The sequence below is a fragment of the Centrocercus urophasianus genome, unplaced genomic scaffold (genome assembly GCF_019232065.1).
Source record: "Centrocercus urophasianus isolate 14NV4802_14NV808 unplaced genomic scaffold, USGS_Curo_1.0 seq_13, whole genome shotgun sequence".
NCBI classification, from domain to species: domain Eukaryota; kingdom Metazoa; phylum Chordata; class Aves; order Galliformes; family Phasianidae; genus Centrocercus; species Centrocercus urophasianus.
The window spans coordinates 20765885-20788647 of NW_024884475.1; the positions used below are offsets into that span (position 1 = coordinate 20765885).

Genomic DNA, 22763 nt, shown 5'->3' on the forward strand with positions numbered 1-22763 from the left:
CAAAGGCTTTGCTGAAGTCTAGGTAGACTATATCAACGGCCCTTCCCTCATCTATCAGACTAGTCACCCAGTCATAGAAGGAGATGAGGTTGGTCAAGCACCACCTGCCTTTCATGAATCCGTGCTGGCTGGGCCTGATCCCCTGGACACCACGCACATGCCGTGCAATCTCATCCAAGATTATTTGCTCCATAACTTTCCCTGATACCGAGGTCAGGCTAACAGGCCTATAGTTCCCCAGATCCTCCTTATGGCCCTTCTTGAAGATGGGAGTCAACATCAGCAAGCCTCTAATCCTCTGGGACCTCATCAGTTAACCAGGAGCGCTGATAGATGGCTGAAAGGGGCTTAGCAATCACCCCTGCCAGCTCCCTCTGCACCCAAGGGTGCAGCCCATCCGTTCCCCTGGACTTGTGACAGTCCACAAGGAGGAGAAGCTCTCTGACTGTCTCCACCTGAATTGCTGGGGGCATATTCTGAGCAGCGTCCCAGACTTGCAGATCAGGGACATAAAACGTCCAGAGTATAACTGATCTGGCTATTAAAGGCAGATGTAAAGAAGGCATTGAGGACCTCAGCCCTCTCCTTGTCCTCAGTGGCCACATTCCCTGCTGCATCAAGTGTAGGATGAGAATTATCTTCGATTCTTCTTTTGCCGTTAATATATTTATAAAAGGATTTTTTTTTTGTCTTTTAATGCAGTGGCCAACCTGAGTTGAAGTTGGGCTTCCACCTTCCTAACTTCCTCCCTGCATACCTTAGCTACTTCTTCGTAATCTCCCCAAGTAGCCTGTCCCTTCTTCCAGAGGACGTAGACTCTCTTTTTCTGCCTGAGTTTCAGCAGTAGTTCCCGGCTCATCCACACTGGTTGTCTTCCCCTACGGCTTGCCTTACGGCACTCAGGGACAGCCTGTTCTTGTGCCTTTAAGATTTCCATCTTGAGGAGCGTCCAGGCTTCCTGGGCCTCTTCACCCTTGAGAAGTAACTCCCAAGGGAAGACAGAGTCCTTATGTTGCAATGACTTCCGTTGTTTCCCAGCAGTCTGCAGAGCTGCAGTTCTTGCTCAGCTCTTTCAAGTTCAAATTCTGCAGCATCTACAGCAGTTGTAGCTTTTAGCTTTTTATTATTTAAAAAAATAGACAAATCATTCAAGTTGGCAATTCAGTGGAAAGAAAACCCTCAGGTGTACAAGTTCTTTGTCTATCCACTGAAGTTCCTTGCTTACCTGAGGCCAGTGTTTTGAGATTCGCAGTTTAAGTAGTTCCTAAAGGTCTCTCTCTTCCCCCTCAGCCACTTGTTTCCAGGCAAGTACTGAGATCACTGCAGATCTGTCCAGGTTTAAAACAGTAGAAGGCAGAGCAGGGGCTAGGCAGAAGAAATGAGGTCTGGGAAGAAACTTTTTGATGTTGATGGAAAGATTCTTAGGCAGTACCTGATGGACCATGGCTATGCTTCCATCTACTGTTTGCCTTTGGAGAATTGTGCCAGCTTACCAAAACCATGGGACTGCCCAAGTTCTGGCTCACCTTTCAGCAGGCATTGCTCTGGGCTTGCACGCTGTCTACTGGTGTGGCATTTTGTGTGCAGTGAACTGGTTGCCAGCTAGCTTTTGTAGACAGTATGCTGTTTATTTGGAAGTAAGCTTGTTTGTTCTATTACAAGAAAACTGTAAATATCCATGTTTACCAGATAGATACTTAACTTCCCTAAGAGCTTTCCACTCACAGCAGCCAGGTCTGTCTGTACTTGGACCTAACTTCTGCAGGGTTAGGGCAAGCAAACGCTGTGCTTCACCTTTGTCTCTTGTTAGGCCTCTGTTCCTGGCTTACAACACACCCTTCCTCTTGGGCTGAGACTTCTGTAGACTTGTCACCTGCATTAGTGATTTGCATTAATTATTTCCCTGTGAGACCAGTTTCCACAGGAAATCCATCCGCTGAGCAAAGAGTATAACATTCAGTAAGAAGTATAAGAAGCATTGGTACATTGTCTGTTATGTTGTTCCTAAGCATCTTCTCTGCTTGACCATGCAGGAGCATTCTGTTTATGGAGACACAGTCGTTATGTTGCAATGACTTCCGTTGTTTCCCAGCAGTCTGCAGAGCCGCAGTTCTTGCTCAGCTCTTTCAAGTTCAAATTCTGCAGCATCTACAGCAGTTGTAGCTTTTAGCTTTTTATTATTTAAAAAAATAGACAAATCATTCAAGTTAAAAGATGAGACTTAAACGTCTGTAAAATTTCCTGTTGTCTCACAGCATCATCAGCCACTCTCTGCATTATGAGGTCTAATTACACAATTTCTTATCATTTTTCTTGGATTCCAGCTGTCCAAAGTATGCTATTTAGACAGAGAGAGGTTATATTAAAGGGACTTAGGAGTCTCAGTTTCATTTTTAAGTAACTGATTTTACATTAACTTTGGTTTTAGGCAGATGAATTAGTACATAATTTTGCTGGCATTTCTGTAGCTATTTCAAGACTTGCCAGCACATCTGATAAGTGAAGCAACTGTACAATTGTTTCCAAAATCAAACTTAAAGTAAAAAAATCTGTCAAGTATGAGAAGCCTGATTAGTTCTTTTTTCTTGCAAGCATGAGTGTTGAAGTCTAACTTACACTTCCAGTGCACTGTGATCTGCTGGTAAAGAAGAAAAAATCTTGCTAAAATAGTAAAATGATTTTTGGAAGGTAACTGTTAAATAATGATGCTTACCTGATGAGAATTGCATGGATATCTATCTTGCATAAGAAGAAATTGAAGAAGGGGCTGTGATTTATTATTGACAGTTGTTTAGTTTTTACCTCTGATTTCTGACACTATATGAACCATTTTTTGAAGTGCCCCTCCCCCACATCTGAATATTGTTAACATTCTGTAGTCTTGGCAGCCTCCTTTCCTCCAAAGGGAAAATGAGACAGAGACGGATATTCACCATTTTATTTATGTACTCTTAGGTCATGAACACAAACAACATACAGTCAGTGCCTTTTGCTCCATTTTTCCAGCTGTTACCATGTCCAAAACCAAGTCTACTTGCTGTGCTAAGTCAGATATTATCCAGAAAGACTGGTGTGCAGTTGCGTTAAAACTGAGCGTTGCTTTAGAGAAGCTTGTCATTAGAAGCTCAAAACCTGCCTTTCTTATTGAAGAGTGTGTACATCCGTGTCTAAAATCGTCGCTTCCTGCCATTACAGTATTTTTAGCTAGATTTATTGTGTACTTGAAGAGTATGTCAATCAGCAGTAGCAGAAACACCCATGGAGCAGAATTTGGCTCCCAGTCTGAAGCTGGTAGCTGTAATAACAGAAGAATACCGGAGTGAAACTTTTCTCACATCAGTAATTTCCACCTTGTTACTGCGGAGATTAATAGAAATTAATCTCCTACTTTTCTTGTTCAATTATGCACAAAATTTTCTTTGCTGTGCCTGATGTCTTTTTTACATTTTACCAAAGGACCTGTACATGCCTATAGTTTTGCTATGAGAAGCAGTCATGCAGCATTTCTGAAAAACAAGCCCTAGAAGAACTTGGTTGAAGTATCAGAGACTCCTCAGATAGTGATTTTTAATATAAATTAGTTGGTAAAGAAATTTGAAGCACTGTCACAGAGAAAGGAGTGGAAGCGTAGAAAGCTTCTCTCTATCAGATGGAGGAGCTGGTCTTACTGCAAGGAGCACAAATATCTGCACTTTATGTATTAAACTTCAGCTACAGGCTAAAAAATGCATCACAAGTATCAATATGGATGTGGTGATTGGCTGGAAAATGCAGCTTTGTGAGGTTGCAGGACTTGTAATGCTGCTTGCAGTTCTGTCACCTCCTTTTCTAGCATTAAGATGGAAGAAGGAATCAAGGTTCTGCCCAATTCTGCAGTCAGCTTGTTAAAATATCAGTAGTTTATGAGTATTACATCTTTTAGGATGTGTTTTTGGAGGCACAAATGTTTATACTTCATTTTTTATAGAGGTCTGTAGGCCCTCGCCCCATGTCTTACCTGCCTTGTACCTGTGGGCTTCAAAGAGAAAAGTGATGTTTATGAAGGTGGAGATCTAACTTCAGACATCCTGTGGGTGTGTCACCCAGGCTAAACTCTGCTTTTAGGAATTGACGTCAGTGGTACAGGGAGGCCGCACCCTCCTGCCAGCACCAAACAGGAAATTCTTAATTACTCTGTAAAGGAGTGGCTGGAACAATAAAGATTGAGTTCTGCTTTGAAAGCCTGGAGATACAATTCCTTTAATCGTATGGAATAGCTGTTTCCAATTACAGGCCAATTAGCTGCCTTTTAAGGCAGAAGAAAAACTGCAAATAAATAAACAGAAGTTCACTGTGAACTCATAGATTAAAAACCCTGGGTTTTTCTGAAAGCCTGGATTTGGAGAGGTTTTTTTCCTTTCTAAGTTTAAAAAAAGCTAGTAGAAATGGCTACATTGTGTCATAATGTAAGTGAATACTTACAACTATTACTGCTAGAATGCATGAAATTTGTTGAAGCCTCTTGAATTTTTCGACATGCCTGTAATGCTGTTCTTTTTGCCAAGAGACAGCATAGTAGTGAATATGGGGCTCTGTGATGGATCATAGTAACTGAGGTTTGCTGTGCTGAATGTTTCTCATTTTTAACATTGAACAGGAATCACCCTTCGGTTATAGTTCAGCCAGGGAAGAGACCTTTGCCAGTGGAGTCGCCAGACACACAAAGAAAACGCAGAATACATCGGTGCGATTATGAAGGCTGCAACAAGGTCTACACTAAAAGCTCCCATCTGAAGGCTCACAGAAGAACCCACACAGGTTTGAGCCTGCTATGTTTTTCTTTCATCAAGTCTCTGGTAAAATGGTAGATTATGATTTTAATTCATATTATTTACCAGGTATAAAAAACAAAAAACAGTTTTGGCAGTATTCTGAATATAGTTACAGGCTGAGCAAAAGAGGGAATGAAGCAGGAAAAAGCCGTAAGAAGAGACTGTAAGCTAATGCAAGATCATTCTGTATGCTTTACATTCACTGGCTCTTTGCTCATTTTCTGTCCAATTGCTTGCAGATTACTCATGCTGCACAGCCTGTAAGCACCAAATCAGTTCACATTACACTACCACACCTCTTACATCACTGTTAAATTTGACTGAGACTTCCACAGGAGTAGCCAGTTTGCAAAAGTCTGGACTGTGTGCCAAATACATACAGACCTGGTTCATGTGGACATGCTAACCACAGTCTAGTAGAGCTCTTTTCTGAGTGGGTGTTATCCCCACCTCAGCTCTCCACAGAGAGATTTATTGTGGAACACTGATGGCATGTATTAATGTATGTACAGCCAAGATTTTTGCAAACCTGAGAGATGCTTTTAGGTGAGATTAGGCAGTTCATGTCTATCTTACATCTCTACACAAGCCAAACCTTTACCTATTTGGCTGCACAATGCTGTGAAATAGAATGAGAATCCAATATTAGGAAAGAGTTATTAAGAAAGATTTTAAGTTGAGCTATCTGTGGCGGAGATACCAGTTAATACATACTTTGGTAATTGTAAGAGGTAACTATGAGATGGTAACCATGAGATTTCTGCCAGCTGTGCTGATTGACAACACCAATCCTTTCCCCCACTAATCTACCACAGGAGGTCCTGGTTTTGAAAATGCTCGAACAAATGCTTAAGCCTTCACACTTCTAGGCTTAGTGAGGAAAAACAAGCACTAATACAACAGAAAGAGGAGCAGAGAGACAAAAACAAGAGTAGGTTGTGGCAGGAAATAATTCTTGTATCTGTTAACATTGCACAGTGCAGAACACTGCCAGCCTGTTGCTGGTGGAAGGCTTTTCGAGTAAGCTTAAAACTACGTGATGAAACTTGACAGGGCAAGAGGATAAACCTGTCAAGTAACGGATGTATTTGTATCTTAAATCCTGTTTCTCTGTTTTTTCTTCAGGTGAAAAACCATACAAATGCACTTGGGAGGGATGCACGTGGAAGTTTGCTCGTTCTGATGAACTAACGCGGCATTTCCGCAAGCATACAGGAATCAAACCTTTTCAGTGCCCAGACTGTGACCGTAGCTTTTCACGTTCGGACCATCTTACTCTTCACAGAAAACGTCACATGCTAGTCTGAGTGTCTTCTGCCCCCGACTCCTGTCAACATTTTTTTTTTACACATGCATTTTAATTCGAGTTCAGCTGGTCTGAATCTCTGTAGTTTATACCATTAAAAGCTTACATATGGTCAGTACTAGATGTTATCTAACCCTTCTATGTCCTTGCCACGGGTCAGACCTAAAGAATGTGAACAATTGTTTTGTTTTGTTTTGTTTTTCTTTCTCCTGGGGATGCTAAGCAAACCCTTTCTTCAGAGAGTGTGTTTAATGTATTCCATTGTGAATAAGGGAATTTGTAAACAAACAGCTTTCGTTGGTTTCTTCATATAATCAACCCAGTGTATACTGATAAACTAGTAGATGTTATTGAGTATCCAAAATGCTCATCCTTGGCAGAGACATTGTTTATGTGCCCTGTGCAAGGCATACTCTCATTTTATGCTCAGCAATGCAATGAATGGACTTCCTCAACCTTGCTGATTTCTGCAGTATAATTAATACAACAGTTTTAGAAAGACACCTGATTTAGAAATCCCCTCTGCCCAAACAGTGGGTAACACTGTAGAAGTAAATCTAAGCAATATACTTTACAGAAAGATTGAGTCACAGTATCACCTCTGTCAAGAAGAAAAATTAGGAGAAACTGGTCTGTACATAACACTGTGCATCTAAACCAATGCCATCTGTCCTTTGTATTATAGCATAGTATTCAACCATGTTTTTATTGCATACTGCCCTGGTGGATTTGTTAAATGAAGATCTTGTGTGACACTGTATGTCAGTTTTCTGTGCAACTGAGTGGATGGAACATACACGGTACTCTCCTATAACATGAGATTAAAAGATATTCATAGAAACCTTCCACACCTCATTCCAGGCTTACAGACTGTCCCTCTGTAATCATTCCCTTACGTTTCCTCTAAATAATTTTTTTCTCCTTACTGTACCTCAGAAAATAGAAATCATCATGTCAGAAATGCTCCAATGTATTGTTGCAAGTGCCACTTTAATACACTACAGTATTTTGAAATATTAATATTTTAATCACAAAATGCATCAAATATGAAGCACTTCTGTGATAAACTGAGTCACGTATCTGGTTAAAAGTATGTGCCAGATCATCCATTTGACAGCTCTGATCTGTGGCTCTGGTATTCTCGCAGTGCTCAGTAGATGGAGCTTCCCTTGTGGATGCATCTATTGCATTAAAACGTGTCACCAACTCCCATGTCAGTAGTAAACACAACTTAATTGCTCAAATACAAGCAAACTGAATTCAGACAACCAGCTGATCTTAGCAATGTTCCAGTACTTGGAACTTTTCCACAGGAGGGAGGGTTTCTCTCTATTAGCTGTCGGGTTCTGTGGTACTAAAAAGAAACAGGATCTGTTTGTCTCGACTTGAGCAACTGTTGAGTGTTTGTTCTTCACCCTGTGTGAGGTGAACATAATTGCGTGCCATATAAACTTGGTAAAAATCAGATCTTCCTTTGTCTTGGAAAGACCCACTGGAAAACAGGGCCGTGGGGAGGAGGTTTGCAGAGTCCTCCAGGAGGAGTCATGTTGGAGGTCCATCCTCAGGTGGGTACCTCAGGACCTGTGGAGAGCAACGCTGGGCTGTGGGGAGTCCAAGAGCAGCAGGCTGAAAACATCTGCAGGTGTGCAGCTGGAACGTGAGGAGCCTTCCACATTTGCTTCCTTGATGGTGGGGTTTCCAGCTCACTTTGGGTACCCATGAGTGGAGAGAGAGGAGATCTGTTCTTAGAGAAAAATGTTCATAGTGATTGCTATAAAATGCAAACTATTGCTCAAATTGTGTAGCAAATCTTACATATGTGAATATGAAACTGTCAAGTTTATTTAAGGAACATCTGTGCTCTGCAAAGGGCAGAATGGGGATTACCATGGCTAAGGCCGTTCTGCACCTTTTATAGAGAAAATCTTCAGGCTCTTCATGTTGCCATGCATCCTCAGGACCTGGGGCTCAACTGATCCATTCAGAACCGAAAAACTTCAAAAACCAATTGGTCCCTTTCTGTCTGACTACTCCGTTACTAACACTGATGAACATGCAGGAAAGAGATTGCTGTTAATGAGCAACTGGTTTAAAATTGTGCTTTGTCATTGGATTTTTATCTTTTATTTTTGGAGTGAGCAATGTCACAGGGAGTCAGACTCAGCTTCACTTGCAAGACTCCAGGTAGTGATGGTGGTTCATTGACATTGAGCTGTCACTGGCAGAGGGCAATGTGGAACTGCTATAGCATCAAATACAAGCATACAGCTATGTGGTGTCCTGGGATAAAAACAATTCTCAGCCTGTTCAAGGGCGCAGAAAGAGATGAGATCCTATTGACCCACAAGTGGGTCAAGGACAACGGATCCCATGTTTAGCTTAACAGATTGAAATGCCTGGGATTTAGGATGATAAAGCAGCATTTCTTTCCAATACTCTTCTTTTAAGGTTTTCACATTTATTTTTTAATAGAAATCTAAAATACCATAGAGGCGTCCTTTAATTTGCCTATGTACCTTTTTCCTGAAAATATTTATGGTAATGGTGGAGATGAAGACAGCAGAGATGCAGTAGAACTTTGAAGTGTCTTTAGCTATGTGCCTTGTGATTTAGGACACCAGAAATTTAAATATTAAATATGAATATTTCAGTCTGTTTCAGGTAAATGCTTTGTAGGATTTCTCACTTGGGTCTGTGGGTGTCTCTGTGGAATGTCAAAGAAGCCACATGTACATAGGCTTTCATCTTTCAGCTGAAAACGCGCGTTTACATCTTCTGTGGCTCGTTGACTCATTTAGCAAATTTTGGTTTGAGGGCTGTAGTGAAATTTTTTAAACCACACGACTAAATACTTTCAATAAAACAGCCTATTCCACATATGGCTTAAAGAGAGGCCTGTTTAGATAACAAGACAGACTAATCCTGCAAGAGGTGATTATCTTAAAAAAAAAAAATCCTTTCACTAGCAGTGCTGCACCGTGCAGTGAGTAACAAATGATACTGCTCCTGCTTCATCCTTTTGTTATAATGTTTTACTGGGTTCCGTGACAATCCCAAAAAGCTCAGCAGGTGTTATGGTGTGGCTTTATTTAAATATAACTGCCATTCTGCAGCAATATTTCTAATGCCACATCTTGTCCAAATGCATTGTTGTCTCTGCCAAGGTTAGCTATGTGTAGAAGAATATAAATCCATTTTACATATCCGAATAGGGCTACACCAGTTTTCATTACATTTTACAGATACTAGCACTTTTACGCTATTTATGTACTTCAAATGTTAGAGGGTCAAAATAATCTTTTCGCTTAGCATCTCTCACCTGCAAATATAGCAGGGATGTTATATTTACTTCAATACGTGTATAAACTATGCAGATTTTTTTTTTAAGAAAATGTAATATATTTTATAAGCTAATAAGACTGAATGGGTAATTAAAGGTTTCTAGCGTGCGTTACTATAACTTGCAAATATGGAAACATTTTGGTAATCTTTCTTACTAAAGATGTGAATGTTTAATGTACTTTTACTGTTTCTACTTTGGTAGCCAATGGGAATTCAGTAATGACATTTTGTCATGTTGAACTGTGAACAGAAATTTGTACTGTACAGTCCTCATACTATATTTAGTACAAAATACATATCTATGATAACTGTTAATAAAGCCATCAGAATATTATTTGCGGTCGTGTCGTCATCTACAATGAGAACACATGTAATGTTCAGTAAAGATGCTAGGGAAAATTGATACTGAATATAAATAACACAAACCTCACCCTTAAAGAAGAAAAAAACAGTACTGTATAAGTCTGTAAAATGTGTTTAAAAACATTAATCCCTAATCCAATGAACTTGCAATTAGGAAGTTAAGAGTTCAGCACAAGACAGTGTAATAAAGCACCAGTTAAGAGGGGGCTGTAAAAAAGAAGGGAACAGACTCTTTAGTGTGGTCTGCTGTGATAGGACAAGGGGAAATGGTTTTGAAACGAAGGGAGATGTGGATTGTAGAGGTGTGAAAGAGGTGAAAGGGAGGGAGGGAGGAGGGAAGGAGGGAGGGAGGGAGGAAGGAAGGAAGGAAGGAAGGAAGGAAGGAAGGAAGGAAGGAAGGAAGGAAGGAAGGAAGGAAGGAAGGAAGGGCCGATCCTCAGCAATAGTTCAGATCTCTAATATGTTCCTTGCCATCCACCATGCATTCTGGTGGTGGTGCTGAAACAAAACACTGCAGGGGACAGCTGAGTATGCTAGTCCATATGGAGACCATGTGCCATTTGTTTTACTGGCTGGAGTACAAAATATGCCAGAGCTTAAAGGATCTGAAGATGTTCACAAAGAAGAATAAACTAAACCTGTTAATGTTAAGCCACATTTCAGGAAAGGATAAATATCAACCCAGCCTGGGCCACCATGTAGCCAGCCTTCCCTTGGAGGCTATGAGAGCACAGGCCAGACGATGCCATGAGTGGATTCTAACTCTCTGGCAAGTCCGAAGTTATTTTGGCACCGTGTCTTTTTGGAGACTCCAATGGATGTTAAACGACAGCTAGAAGCTCTGACTCATCCTTGTAATGATCCAACAAGCCATGAGACACCAAGCTCACACCCTCTAGCAAACATTACTGTAAGCGACCAGATCGAGGCTGATGGATGCTAAACAAATTTATAGCTGTAGTTGTCTCTATAGATATAGATATTTTCCAAGAAACTGGGGATTTTCAAGAGAACTACTCAGCTTTCTCTGAAGTTATGTAGGTTTCTGTCAAACCAGGTACTTGTCCCTCTCTAACTGTTACCATGTCTGTTACCCTCAACATTCTCGTGTCAGTCCTTTCAATTATTTATATTTTACCATAGAAAGATTAAAAAAAAAAAAAAAAAAAAAAAAAAAAAAAGAAAAAAAATAGGGGGGGGGGGGAGCAGGGGGGGAGAGAGAACTCATTATTGGAAGGAATGTTTACCCAAAAGTACAGAAAGGGATTTATCATCCCTGTAAACTGTACAATTAGGTAATGCAAAATAAGTTCTTGTCAACAGGATCAGATAATCAAGCGGTATGCTGTCACAGAGAAGTGTGGGGAAATGATGATTTGAGAGCTTTGACACCTTGTCTGAGGTTTGGCCAGAGCCAAGGAGAGTTCATGGTCTGCTCTAAACTCCTAAACCTGGTGAGGGAGATCACAAGATCAGTAATGCCCAAAATAGAACTGTAGAAAATAAATCTTTGGACAACGTTCAGTCAAACTGGATACTTCATGAAGAAGTATATTATGCCTATACTTTTATATTTAAAAGCATTTTATTAGAAACAAAGATTCATTGTACACATTTTAACAATTCCTTTCCACTCTTGCTGAAGTTTTTGGTTTTTTTTCCAGGATATTGGTGTATTGTAGAGTGAGTGCAAATGCAGTGTTGGTGAAGTACAGAATTGAAAGCAGGGATAGCAGAAATGAGGCAAGAAAATAAAACCTTGAGAAAACAGTCAGTTTGTGTATCTTCATGCTCCCCTTGAAAATAAAGACAGCTCATTGTAAAGCAGCCTAGTGCTCATATTGTAGACTTACAGAATCACAGAATGGATTGGTTTGAAGGGACTTTAGAGACCATCCAGTTCCAAATTCCTGGAGCCTTCTCTTCGCTAGGTTGACCATTGACAATCTTTCAGCCTTTCTTTGCAGGAGAGGAGTCCCAGCCCAACAGATCACGTATGTCAGTGAAGCAGTACACACTGCCTGCAGCCCACTCAGGAAGAGCAAAGTAGAACAGGGGACTGACCCACAGCCACTGAACCAGCACAAGATCAGCAAGCAGGAGAGGCACCTCCTGACTCAGAGTTTCTGTTATGTGCCACACACACCTCAAAGGGCCCCTGAGTCTGCTGGACTAATTCAATTACTTGTTTTAGATTTTTATTTATTTATTTAATTAATTTTTTGGGGGGGGGAGGAGGAGAAAGATATATACTCTTAATACAAAGAGGAAAAATATGTTGTATGTATTTTAGCATGAGTGATCGTTTTCGGGAAATGTTTCATGATAACTCAATCGGCCACTGGGTGTCACCCTTTATCTGAGAAAAATAGCAAATTTAAGCTGACAAGACTCAGGATCGCTTGTGTTGGAAAGGACCCCAAGGATTATCGAGTTTCAGCACCCTTGCTGCATGCAGCGCCACCAACCTCCAGATGTGGTACAAGATCAGGCTCCCAGGGCCCCATCCAACCATGTCCTCAACACCTCCAGGGACAGGGCATCCACAGCCTCTCTGGGGTGCCTGTTCCATCATTCTCATAGTAAAGAACTTTCTCCCGATGTAAAATCTAAACCTTCCCTCCTTGAACTTAAAACCATTCCCCCTTGTCCTATCACTATCTACCCTTGTGAAAAGTTGATTCCCCTTCTGTTTATAATCCCCTTTTAAATACTGGAAGGCTGCAGTGAGGTCTCCCCACATCCTTCTCTTTTCCCAGTGTAGCAGAAATGTTAAGTCACTGCTTGAAACAGTGATTGAGCACCTGGTAGGAAGGCAGGATGCAGTGCACCTGGTGAATGGAAACGATGGAGTGAGAATCCACCCCTTCCCAGATCTCATTTAAGGTTGGCAGTGAGGTAAAGGCCTCTTGCTGGTGAACTGCATACCTGACGTCTTCTGAAGGTAAGCTGACATTTTTTTTCCTGTGACCATAGCTATTTTATTGGAGCAAGTTCTTGTTGCAGCCTAGAACCTTGCTATTCTGCAGTCATTGCTTTATGTTGTTGTGTTGCATCAGGCTAGACAAGCCCAGCTCCCTCAGTCTGTCTACATAGGAGAAGTGTTCTAGCTCTCTGATCATCTTTGTGGCCTTTCCCTGGACACCCTCCATGTCTTTCCTGTACTGGGGGGTCCCAGACCTGAATGCAGTACTGTAGATGGAGAATCATGAGGGCGAAGTAGAGAGTGACAATTGCCTCCCAGCCTCTGCTGGCCACTTCTCTTATGATGGAGCCTATGTTACAATTGGTCTTCCAAGCTGAAAGAGCATGCTACTGTTTCATGTTTAGTTTTTCATCCTCTAGGACTCCCAGGTCCTTCTCTCAAGGAGTTCTTCCAGTACACATATCTGGGACTGCTCCAGCCCAAGTGCAAAACCTTCCATTTTGTTAAGTTGAACCTCATCAGGTTCACATGAGCCCACTTTTCAAGTTTGTCAAGGGCCTTCTGGAATGCACTTTAAGAAAATATTTCTTCACTCACAATTAAGAAACAAAGTTCTTACTTCTGTCTTATTTTCTGTCAGAGTCTGATCTCATGACATGCAGAAATATGTGGAAGGTTTCAAGATGGATTTTGTGCTTTTCAGGCATGAAAATGCATTCAACACACCCTTTAAAGTTAAAATTCTGGTCTGTCCAAACATTAACAAAATCAGTACAAGACGTTGTTCTCATATATGCTTTCAGTCCTGTGATTTCAGTGAGGGAAGTTCTTGAAAACAGTTTTATAAATACAGACATTACTATGGCTGTTTTTCAACATTTCAACCAACTATTCACGTCCTGTATCCTGTATGGTTTGAAAACTCTACAAGAAACATCCCTACGAATGCACATTTAAAAAAAAAAAAATAATAATTAAAAAAAAAATTAGAAATCTTGCTGAGTAAAATCTATGGACATTGGAAAGTCTGACTTGAGAAATTTTACTTCCTCTTTTCTCATCTAGTGAACAGGAACAGCATGTGTACTTGTTGCAAGATTTGTGCAAAATACGAATGCTTTTTATACCCTTAGACTATAAAGGTTTAGAGAAGGGCATTTTAGGAGGATTTCTGGTAGTGTTCTGGGCTGCAAAGCTCAGATGAGCCCAGGAGAGGTAAAGGCTGCAAAGCCCATGACCAGTTCAATGCACTGGCCTGTATTTCTGAACAAGTCCTTACGCATCTGAGAGCTGGGCAGCTTTTCAGACCCTCAATCATCGACAGACTCTGGCTGTAGGCATTATGAAGCAGCCGCTAAGGCTGAGCCAGGCAGCTGCTTAACAGCAGTGTTACTGAGGAAGTGAACAGTCTGCACGTAGTGAGGATGTGCAAGTGGAGAAAACCTGCTGAGGAGGACACGCAGCACCTCTAGCTGCAACTCCTGGCTGCAGCCTCACTGGATGTCACTGCTGTGAATCTGGCAGCCCTTGGTGCCTGCTGCCTGGGCTTCTCAGAGGTTTCCATGAGGTGACATACAGGTCAGGGCAAGGTCTTCCCCTCATGAAATCCTGCAGGCCCCTTGGTGCACCTAAACAGCTCCCTTCCCCAGACAACCTGCTTGTCAGCCACAGCATCCTCCAGCTCCCACTGCAGGGTTAGCAGCAGGTGAGAGGGATCATGTCCTCCTTCACTTCACATGCAGCAGCCAAGGGCCTCTCACTTCCACCAATTGGGGAAGGCAACTGTGCAACTCCTGGCCACCAGACATACCACAGCAGGTAGGTTTAAGAACACACAAAAATGAAACATGCATTAGGTTATCAAATTAAAGTCACACATAGCAAGTGATTAGATGTCTCCTAGAGATAACAAGGGATTTAACCCAGAATATCAGTCTTCTGAGTTTAAACGAGAAATGACCTAATTCAGTGACAGTTCTGGTAATGCAGCTCTTTCTCAATGGTTGTGCAAGTTCTGCTTCCTATTGTTCACGTGCAGTGTTACCAACTTTCTATAAATAATAGGGGTTTTCCTGCAATATTACCATGTGACATACTCTAAATACCTACAAAACTACTTTATAACAGCTGCAGAGAGAGAGCAAGAAGATATATTTTGTAATTTAACAGAAGAATGACAGTGATGCACCTGAGAGAACTTCTTGTAATCAAATTGTAATAGACTGAGGCATTTTTTTCCTGTTTTCTTGCCCTCAAAGGTGAAAGAGCTCATGATAAGAAAATATGATTGAGATATATATAACTGTAGTTCAGAAAAAATACAAAATAACACCATACAGCTTCATATGAATACAGTAGAAACAATAATATTTTAATAGTATCAAAAATCATAAATTCAGAAGTTAACAGTTATTTTGAAGACTACCAGTGGTGAATTCCATGAAATCATTACTTAATGGGTAAGTCTAGGCAAATGGAAGTTAGGGCATAGCGAAGTATGATGGATATTAAACAGGTATTATGGCTCCAACTTCCAGCTTCTACCCAGGACAGTCTCTGTCTCTGACTAAGGGAAAAGCTTGCCAGAAATGAGCATGAACCTGGGGTAATTAAAAGACAGGTCTGAAGGTGTAGAGATACTGTACCCTTGACATCTATTATACTGGCATATAAGTGGTTATAAACAAGAATTTTCTTCTTGTTTGCACAATTTATTTAGATCTAAAGGAAGTAGATCCCTACCACATTTACTCCACAACATCTTCGTCAGAGAAAAGATTAAGGGCATGACCTTAATATTCCTGACAGCACTGAATTAATGAGTATCTTTTACTTTCAAATAGAGTTGGAATCAATGGGATACATCCAAAATTAAAGCAACTTGGGTAAAAAAAAAAAATAAGTGCAGTCACTAGCAAAATTTCTCTCTCACTCTTTATGTGATCATAACAAAACTGACTACTTGCACAAGTAAAATAAGTAACAGCAATTTAGGAAGGCTTACCAACATTTTAGGTGAGAACCTAAAAATACTGTTTAAAAAGAAAACCTACAAAACTCTGATTAGTGAAAAATAATGCAAGATAGTCAAGTCACTTAATCAGACGTTGGGTCATACTACTAGTAGATGTGACGTCATTTTGCTCCTCATCTGTTTCAAAGGCTATTGGCAGCTTAATGCTAATAGCTGCCCTCAGGTTGGCCCAGAAAAGAGCACGCTTACTCCTCTCCTTCGGCCACTCCAGGTAGGTTCTCTTTGCCATGAGAGCCTTCAGCTTGTGGTACCTCGCAGGGATAACATATGGAGGGATCGGCTCCAGCAAGATCAGGATTAAACTGTTGGAGTTCTCACTAAACAACTTGTGATGGGCAAAGTACAGCTCGTAGTGACACCACTCGCTCTGCACAAAGTTGGGGGACAGCACAAAGATGGACTTGTAGCTCTTCTCAATGCAGTTGATGATATTCTCCACAATGCTTTTGCCAGGGATGAAGTTCCTCTCGTGCTGACACAGCTGGATGCAGCCCTCCCCCTTCTCCAGGTTGGGGATCAGCTCGTTCTTCACCCACAACGAATCGCGTTCGCTGTACGAAATGAAGGCGTGGAACTGCAGAACGGTTTCCCGCTGCTCGGGGCAGCCGTGCCAAGCTCTCCGCTTCGTCCGCGTCCACTGCCACAGCATCCGCACGTACCACGGCACATCCAGGTAGATGCACAGGAAGGCCACCACAGCCACCAGCACCAGCGTCAGCAGCAGAGCTGTCACGAGCAGCAGAGTGGTGTTGCAGGCCAGCTCGGTCAGGTGGAAGTCCTTCAGCTGCGTGCCGCTCAGGTCTTCTGGGTACTTGCACACGTACGCCTCTGGCCAGCCGGACAGCTTGCCCCCAGACCGCCTTTCCAGGCGCAGGAAGTCCTGCAGCTCACACGAACACTTGAACGGGTTTTGCCCAGCTTGCAGCTCCTTCACGCTCGGGCAGCTCTCCAAGAAGTCGGCACTTGGCGTGAGGATCAAATTCCTCTCTACGTTCAGGATCTCCAGGCCCGCAAAGGCCCTGCACCCTGGCAGGTCGGCCAGCCTGTTGGATGCCAGGTTCAGCTCCTTCAAGGTCTGCAGCTCAGCAATCCCCTTGGGGACACTGGCAATCTGGTTGTTTTGTAGGTCCAGTTTGCTGATATGAACGGGCAAACACTCAAACACGGACTCTGTCAGCTGGTTGGAGGACAGGTCCAGCTCTGACAGAGAATCAGTCCACTGGCAGCGCTTCTCAGCTCCACTGTTACGCAGCAAGTTGCTGCTCACGTCCAGATACCTCAGTGATTTCATATGGCTGGTCATGAAGCTCACCTTGGAAAGGCTCTTAAATTTATTCCTATTCAAAATAAGTAATTTTAAATTTGTCAGAGTGTCACAATTCTGGAACAATTCATCTGTCAGGGCATTGCGGGAAAAATTTATATACTGAAATGAGCTTGTTTTTTGGGGGCAAAGCATGTGTGGCATACATGCATCATGTATTGTCAAATTATCAATATTCAACTCTGAAAACAATCTGTACACAATCTCCTGGTTGAAATAGTACAACTTATTTCGAACACGCTCCAAAGTTAGTGCTTTCATGGAGCCACCCAAAGAGAGAAATTGTTCCAGGGGTCTTAAATAGGATACAAATTTATATTCAGTGAACTCTACCACTGGTCCCCGAAAAATCAAATTTCTCACAGTTAAGTGCTCCACAGTTGAGTCCCAAACTAGCAGAAAAATTTGCAGAATGACTGTCCATTCTAAGTCCACAGTGTCAAGCATTAGCTCTGTTGCTTTGGTGTTCTTCAGAAGCTCTAAAGAAGGGGAGGGAAAATCTTTGTGGCCCAAGGTGTATATTAAATTAAATATTTTTAACTTCTCTGAAGTGCTCATTCCGTCATATAAGAGGGAAAAGTTGAAGTTTTGGTCTGCTGCAAAAACAATGTGAAGGTTCCTTGTATTTAAAGCTGTTAAACTTAGAGGCTCATAGAGAGAAAAGTCTTCTAAGGTTAGGAAGACAGTGTTCAGCTGCAAATGTGTCACATATCTGAAGTCTGACCTTCGTATCATCGTGGCACTTAATCCTAGGTATTCCAAATGAAACATGATCTCAAATTCCTGACAGATTGGCAAGACAGTGAACTTGTTGAAAGAAAGATCTAAATGTCTAAGACGTGCGAGCATTTGACAGTAAGCTGTCCAAATGTTATTGTGAGATAAATCTAAGTATTCTAAATCTTGATTAAATATGAAGACACTGAAGTCAAGCTCTGTAATTAGATTATGAGAAAGATTTAATACTTGAAGGTCGGGAAGAGAAATAAATTCCAAGTTAGTAATTTCAGAGATCCTATTATGTGATAAATCTAATACATGAGTATGGACTGGAATGTTTTTTGGAACTTTAGTTAGTAGATGTCCTGAATAGTTTGCAGTGATTTTATTTTCCACAGTTGACTGGATATTATTCCAAAATATGGATAAAAACACACAAGCAAAGACATAGATACTTGTAAGAGATCCCATTATGTGTCTCAGAATTTTCTTGGTTCTTCAGAGAAACGCAAAAGCATGTATGTTTTCTGTTCAATATGCCTCAGTAAGGAGTCCAACCTATGAGAAGAAAATACATAGATTTTCCTGAATTCTTTGAATTGTAATAAACAGTAAATTCAACTAAAATAAAATATAATACAAAAACTACATAATTAAAAATATTTTTGCATATTTTCTCTAAGACATTACCAAAAAAATTATCAAAAATTCCAGTTTTTGATCTTCTGAGTTAAGTAGAGACAAATTTTTATATAATGGCAGGAGAACTATTGGTGGTATGTCTGAAAAATACAGAGATGTTAAAGAATTTCTCAATTATCTTCAGAAATTATACAAATAGATATCAATATGGAGACCTTTACATGACCTTTAAAGGTCCCCTCCAACTCTAATGATTCTTTGATTTTGTAATATGTTTGGGAGTAAAGGAGAACACAGCAAACCTGGCATGTGCTTTTTCCCTGTGCTCCATGTCCAGACACACTTGGGGCAAACCTTCAAAAGTTCCATTGACTCCCACAGGAACCAGTGCAAAAGAAACATCTTTACTCAAAAGAGTGAAAGGATATTCTTCACGTCCCAGAGAGCTAAGACATGGCCATGCAAACCCTCAAAGAAACACCCCAGTGAAACACAAAGACGCGTCTTTTTTTTTCAGTAAGCCAAGAAGCTTGAGGAATTTTACCGTAATTTATGTGAATGTGGTAATGCCAGTGTATCTGAAAGCATACTAACAGGAAAAGGAAAGCTACAGCATACCTGAAGACTCCCTATAAAGATTCCTTCAAAAGATTCCAAGACTTCATAGTGTCCTAAGAAATTTCCTCCATTTTTCAAACTATCCCATAGTTGACAACGAAACAGAGTCTCTTTAGGGGCTCTCATCTAGGATGAGAGACAATGATTCTAATTCTAAAGATCAAACAGACCAGGGAGGAAAATTTTTGTGGCTATGGAAAACGGTCCAGTGGGATGAATAAATGGTCAAGCCTATCAACAATCTACAAAGATGGAAAGGCATCAGTCATATTATGAAAAAATATGCGCTGGGCACTACTCTTGTGTCAAGACAGGATGATACAGAAAACACAGATGCAATAGGCAGACACGCAGAAGTACAAATGATTGAAACTCTTTCAGGAGGGAAAATGTCTTGGTTTTTTTCCTCCAGTAGTTTTATTTAGGGAAAAAAAAAAAAGGTTTTTAAATTATTCCCCTAGGCAAATAGGTAATATTTTATTAATAAAAACTAAATGTTCATTCTTTTATTTTTAGTTCTAGGTGTTGGTTGCTAATAACTTGTTTGCCTGATATCAAAAGTCATTCCTTCCCTTTTGAATCTCCTGCAAAGCTTCATCAAATTTTCTTTCAGAAAACTAAAGCAAAAAGATATGTAATTAACTTCACCAGGAGCGCTAAAATAAAGAATCATTAAAGTGTAAAGCTACCTCTACAAAATCCATGTAAAATTCAATTGAGAAGCTGAATTCAGTCTTCAGAAAGCTGTGCTAGGGTATCTGACCACAGAGATCTTAAATGAAGCTGAACTTGTTGGCCAAAGTACAATATGACTTAGAAGAAGATCCAAGACAAGGACCCAGATTTCTTCAAAGAGTAGCTGATCTTGTTTGTCAGAGTCCAGGCTGGCAAAAAACTTCTCGAATCAAAGAAACTTTGGGGAGCTGCTGAGTAAGGAAAAAAGCAAGATATTTTTCTGAAGAGAGAAAAAAAAAAGGAAAACATCCTCTGGTCCATGCTCTGCTAGTACGAGTTTAAATTTACAGTGTATACTTTTCTATACACTGCAAAAAAGGACAGCCCACACAGTATAACCCCAAAGTGTGCCAAACATAAAGAATAAAGCAGATTTGTCTGATGGAAAAATATTAAGATCAGCAGCAACCCATCCAACACTATTAAAGAATGGTATTGAATTAGAATTCGTTGAGAAACAAAATTGCCATACCAATTCTTTCTTTCTTCTATGTTGAAATTCAAGATAAAATTGAGTAATTCCACAGAAATTTCAAAAGGCAGAATAAGCAGGAGCACCTGAGATCTGGTAGATACCACAAGACATGTAACAAAAGAAAAAAAGTAAACAAAGCAGAGAGTATCACCCACCTTTTATGGACTGAATTTATTTCTGAGTGAAGAGCCAGCAATTGCCTACTGCATACTCAGTTAACAACCTCAAAACAGGTTTTCAAACATATGTAATCTTCAAGCTGGAGAATCTCACACAAGATGCTTGTCCCTTGACTGCTATGCCAGGAAATAAGAAGAACGGGCTTTTATGTAGAGGCTGCATAATGCTAAGTAATAATAAAATTTCCCTGCAACGCAGGTATTAAGAGCATAATGAAAGGAAAATTTTAACAATCCAAACTCAAAGTAGTTTTGCTTCTGCAACGTTTAATTATCTGTATGGTTTAGGAGGAAATAAGTCTTTCTGCTGTTCTCCAAAGTAAGGTTATGTAAGTATTTCTGCATTTTTAACGTTGTCCATTTCTGTTGGTTACACAGCGTATCAACTGCATCTCCTCTTTTGCATGCACAGAAAAGAGGAAGCAGAACTTTTACAGACAACTGCACTTCATATCAAAACCCTTGCCAGATCTCTACCCCTCTGAGTTGTTTCCCACAGCAGGCACATTAAGTATTGTTGCACATTAGCAGACTTAGAAGCTTAGATCTCAAAAAATATTGCTGGGTAAACCAACACAATTCAAAACTTTTACAGGTCAGTCACCTTTACATTCGATATGGCTTAGATGTTTAAACCAGGGAAACCCCACGTTGTACTTTAATTCAAAAGTACTGTAAAAAAAAAAAAACAACAACACAAAAAAAAACCTGCCAATGTGACAGCACAGGGGGACTGCTGAATCACTGCCTGAACCTCTGATTGAGCACCTGAGGTGAGCAATGAGTCAGCCCTGGGAGCACAGGTGAAGGCAATTCTCCTGTGCTGCTGGAAGGGGTGGAGCCTGGCTGCACCTCTCCTAGACCCTTTAAGGGCTTACTACTGAGGGGAGGGATCTCTTCTGAAGATCCACTGTGCTGGAATTTCATAAGTGAGCCCAGGATATGGGTAAGCATCCTACCTTTTCTGCTTTGGTGTAACAGCTGTGCAGCTAAGCTCTCTGGTGCATCTCATAATTATAGCATCTGTACATTCATTGGTTGTACAAACATGAAAGCTGTAGGACAGTCATGAAGAATAAAGCAATAGAAGGCAATCTAGTGATGGAGAAATCCAATAGAGTGGTCATCCAATTAGCAGTTTGAAAAGGGGTGAGAGCCTAGTGAGCAAATCAACAGAGCAGAATCAGTCCACTTCAGAGTCAGAATAACTGAAAACACACAATTCCCCTGAGCCTACAAACTAATTTAGCATGCTTCAGTAAGATTAATTAGCAAGAAAGAAGCTGAGTAAAATAAATGAAGATTCATTTCATCTTAATGATTTTAAGATTAAATTCATGAAGTATGTAATGAATTCTTCAAGTATAAGCAAACCAGAGCATCATGGCTGATTCTGGGCTCAGTTTAGAGCTTATTTCCCACAGTAAAACAGCACCTTGAAGAAGATTTAAATGCAAGAAGGCATTCAGCTGAAGAAAGCTGACAAGTATGAAAATTTATTCTAACAACTGGTGCCAGGTATACTTGAAGTTTGCAGTAGAATCCTTCTAAACTTCTCTTTTACAATTACCTTTTCAGTTTTATGAAGAAGAATGTAACCTTTTTGCTTTGCTAGAAGAAAATTTGTCTTTTATTTTAAGATTGGTGAGAAGGACTGTTGTGCTGAAACCTGATGGCAGTAAAGCATTCTGCTGTCCCCAGTGCAGTGGATCTGAGTAACTCATTGCACGTGACACCCTGAGCCATCTGTTTCCCCAGACAAGACTGGAGATCATGAGTGCTTCTCAATAAGCAGCAAGAGTTTGATTGTCAGCTGATACTGTCTTTTCTTCATCTTAAAGGAGAAGTTGCCATTGGTGAACATTAAGAGATGAAAATGAATAGACTAAGGCTCTTGTTGACAGAGCATCATAATCCTAATCAAATTAAGAACAACATTCTGCAAACTAGTGCCAATTTTCCTGCCAGTGTAATTACTGGCAGAAAAATCTTTCTTGTGTAAACAAAATTAAAAACATTGTCAGCTTTCTTCCAAATTTACTCCAGTATACACTAAGGTGCTAAAGGTACCTACATCTTTATTTGTAATATATTTAATTTCCTCTCCATCCTTCTCTATCAGACCTTAAGGTATAAGACCTTAAAACTGTTTTTAAATTAGAGAAATTTGTACCATAAGGAAAATTGTGGAAAGAGTTGTTAAAATAAAACCAACACTCCCAAATACTTCTGTTAATTCCTTAAGGGCAGTGCATGATGTTATTTTTCCTAATGCATTCAGGAAAGCT

General features: G+C 40.6%; 2 protein-coding genes across 4 annotated transcripts in view; one reads left to right on the forward strand and one right to left on the reverse strand.

Annotated features, from left to right (window-relative positions):
* Nucleotides 1-9793, forward strand: part of KLF3 (Kruppel like factor 3) — a 29128-nt gene extending 19335 nt beyond the window's left edge. For all 3 annotated transcript variants that reach the window (XM_042811971.1, XM_042811972.1, XM_042811973.1), the window contains exons 6-7: nt 4637-4797; nt 5937-9793. In XM_042811971.1, the coding sequence (XP_042667905.1) occupies nt 4637-4797; nt 5937-6118 (343 nt within the window). In that variant the 3' untranslated portion in view covers nt 6119-9793. The remainder of the gene's footprint in view (nt 1-4636; nt 4798-5936) is intronic.
* Nucleotides 9794-15094: 5301 nt separating this feature from the next.
* LOC122156890 (toll-like receptor 1) lies at nt 15095-20814 on the reverse strand. Its single transcript, XM_042812139.1, has 2 exons — nt 20452-20814; nt 15095-18384 (listed from the first exon to the last, which is right to left on the reverse strand). Exon 2 carries the CDS (start codon nt 18295-18297, stop codon nt 15841-15843), a length of 2457 nt encoding a protein of 818 aa, XP_042668073.1. The 5' UTR covers nt 18298-18384; nt 20452-20814; the 3' UTR covers nt 15095-15840.
* Between the last annotated feature and the right edge of the window lie 1949 nt (nt 20815-22763).

Coding starts and splice junctions, on each gene's coding strand:
- LOC122156890 (XM_042812139.1), bottom strand. CDS start 18,297: ATGGGATCTCTTACAAGTATCTATGTCTTTGCTTGTGTGTTTTTATCC.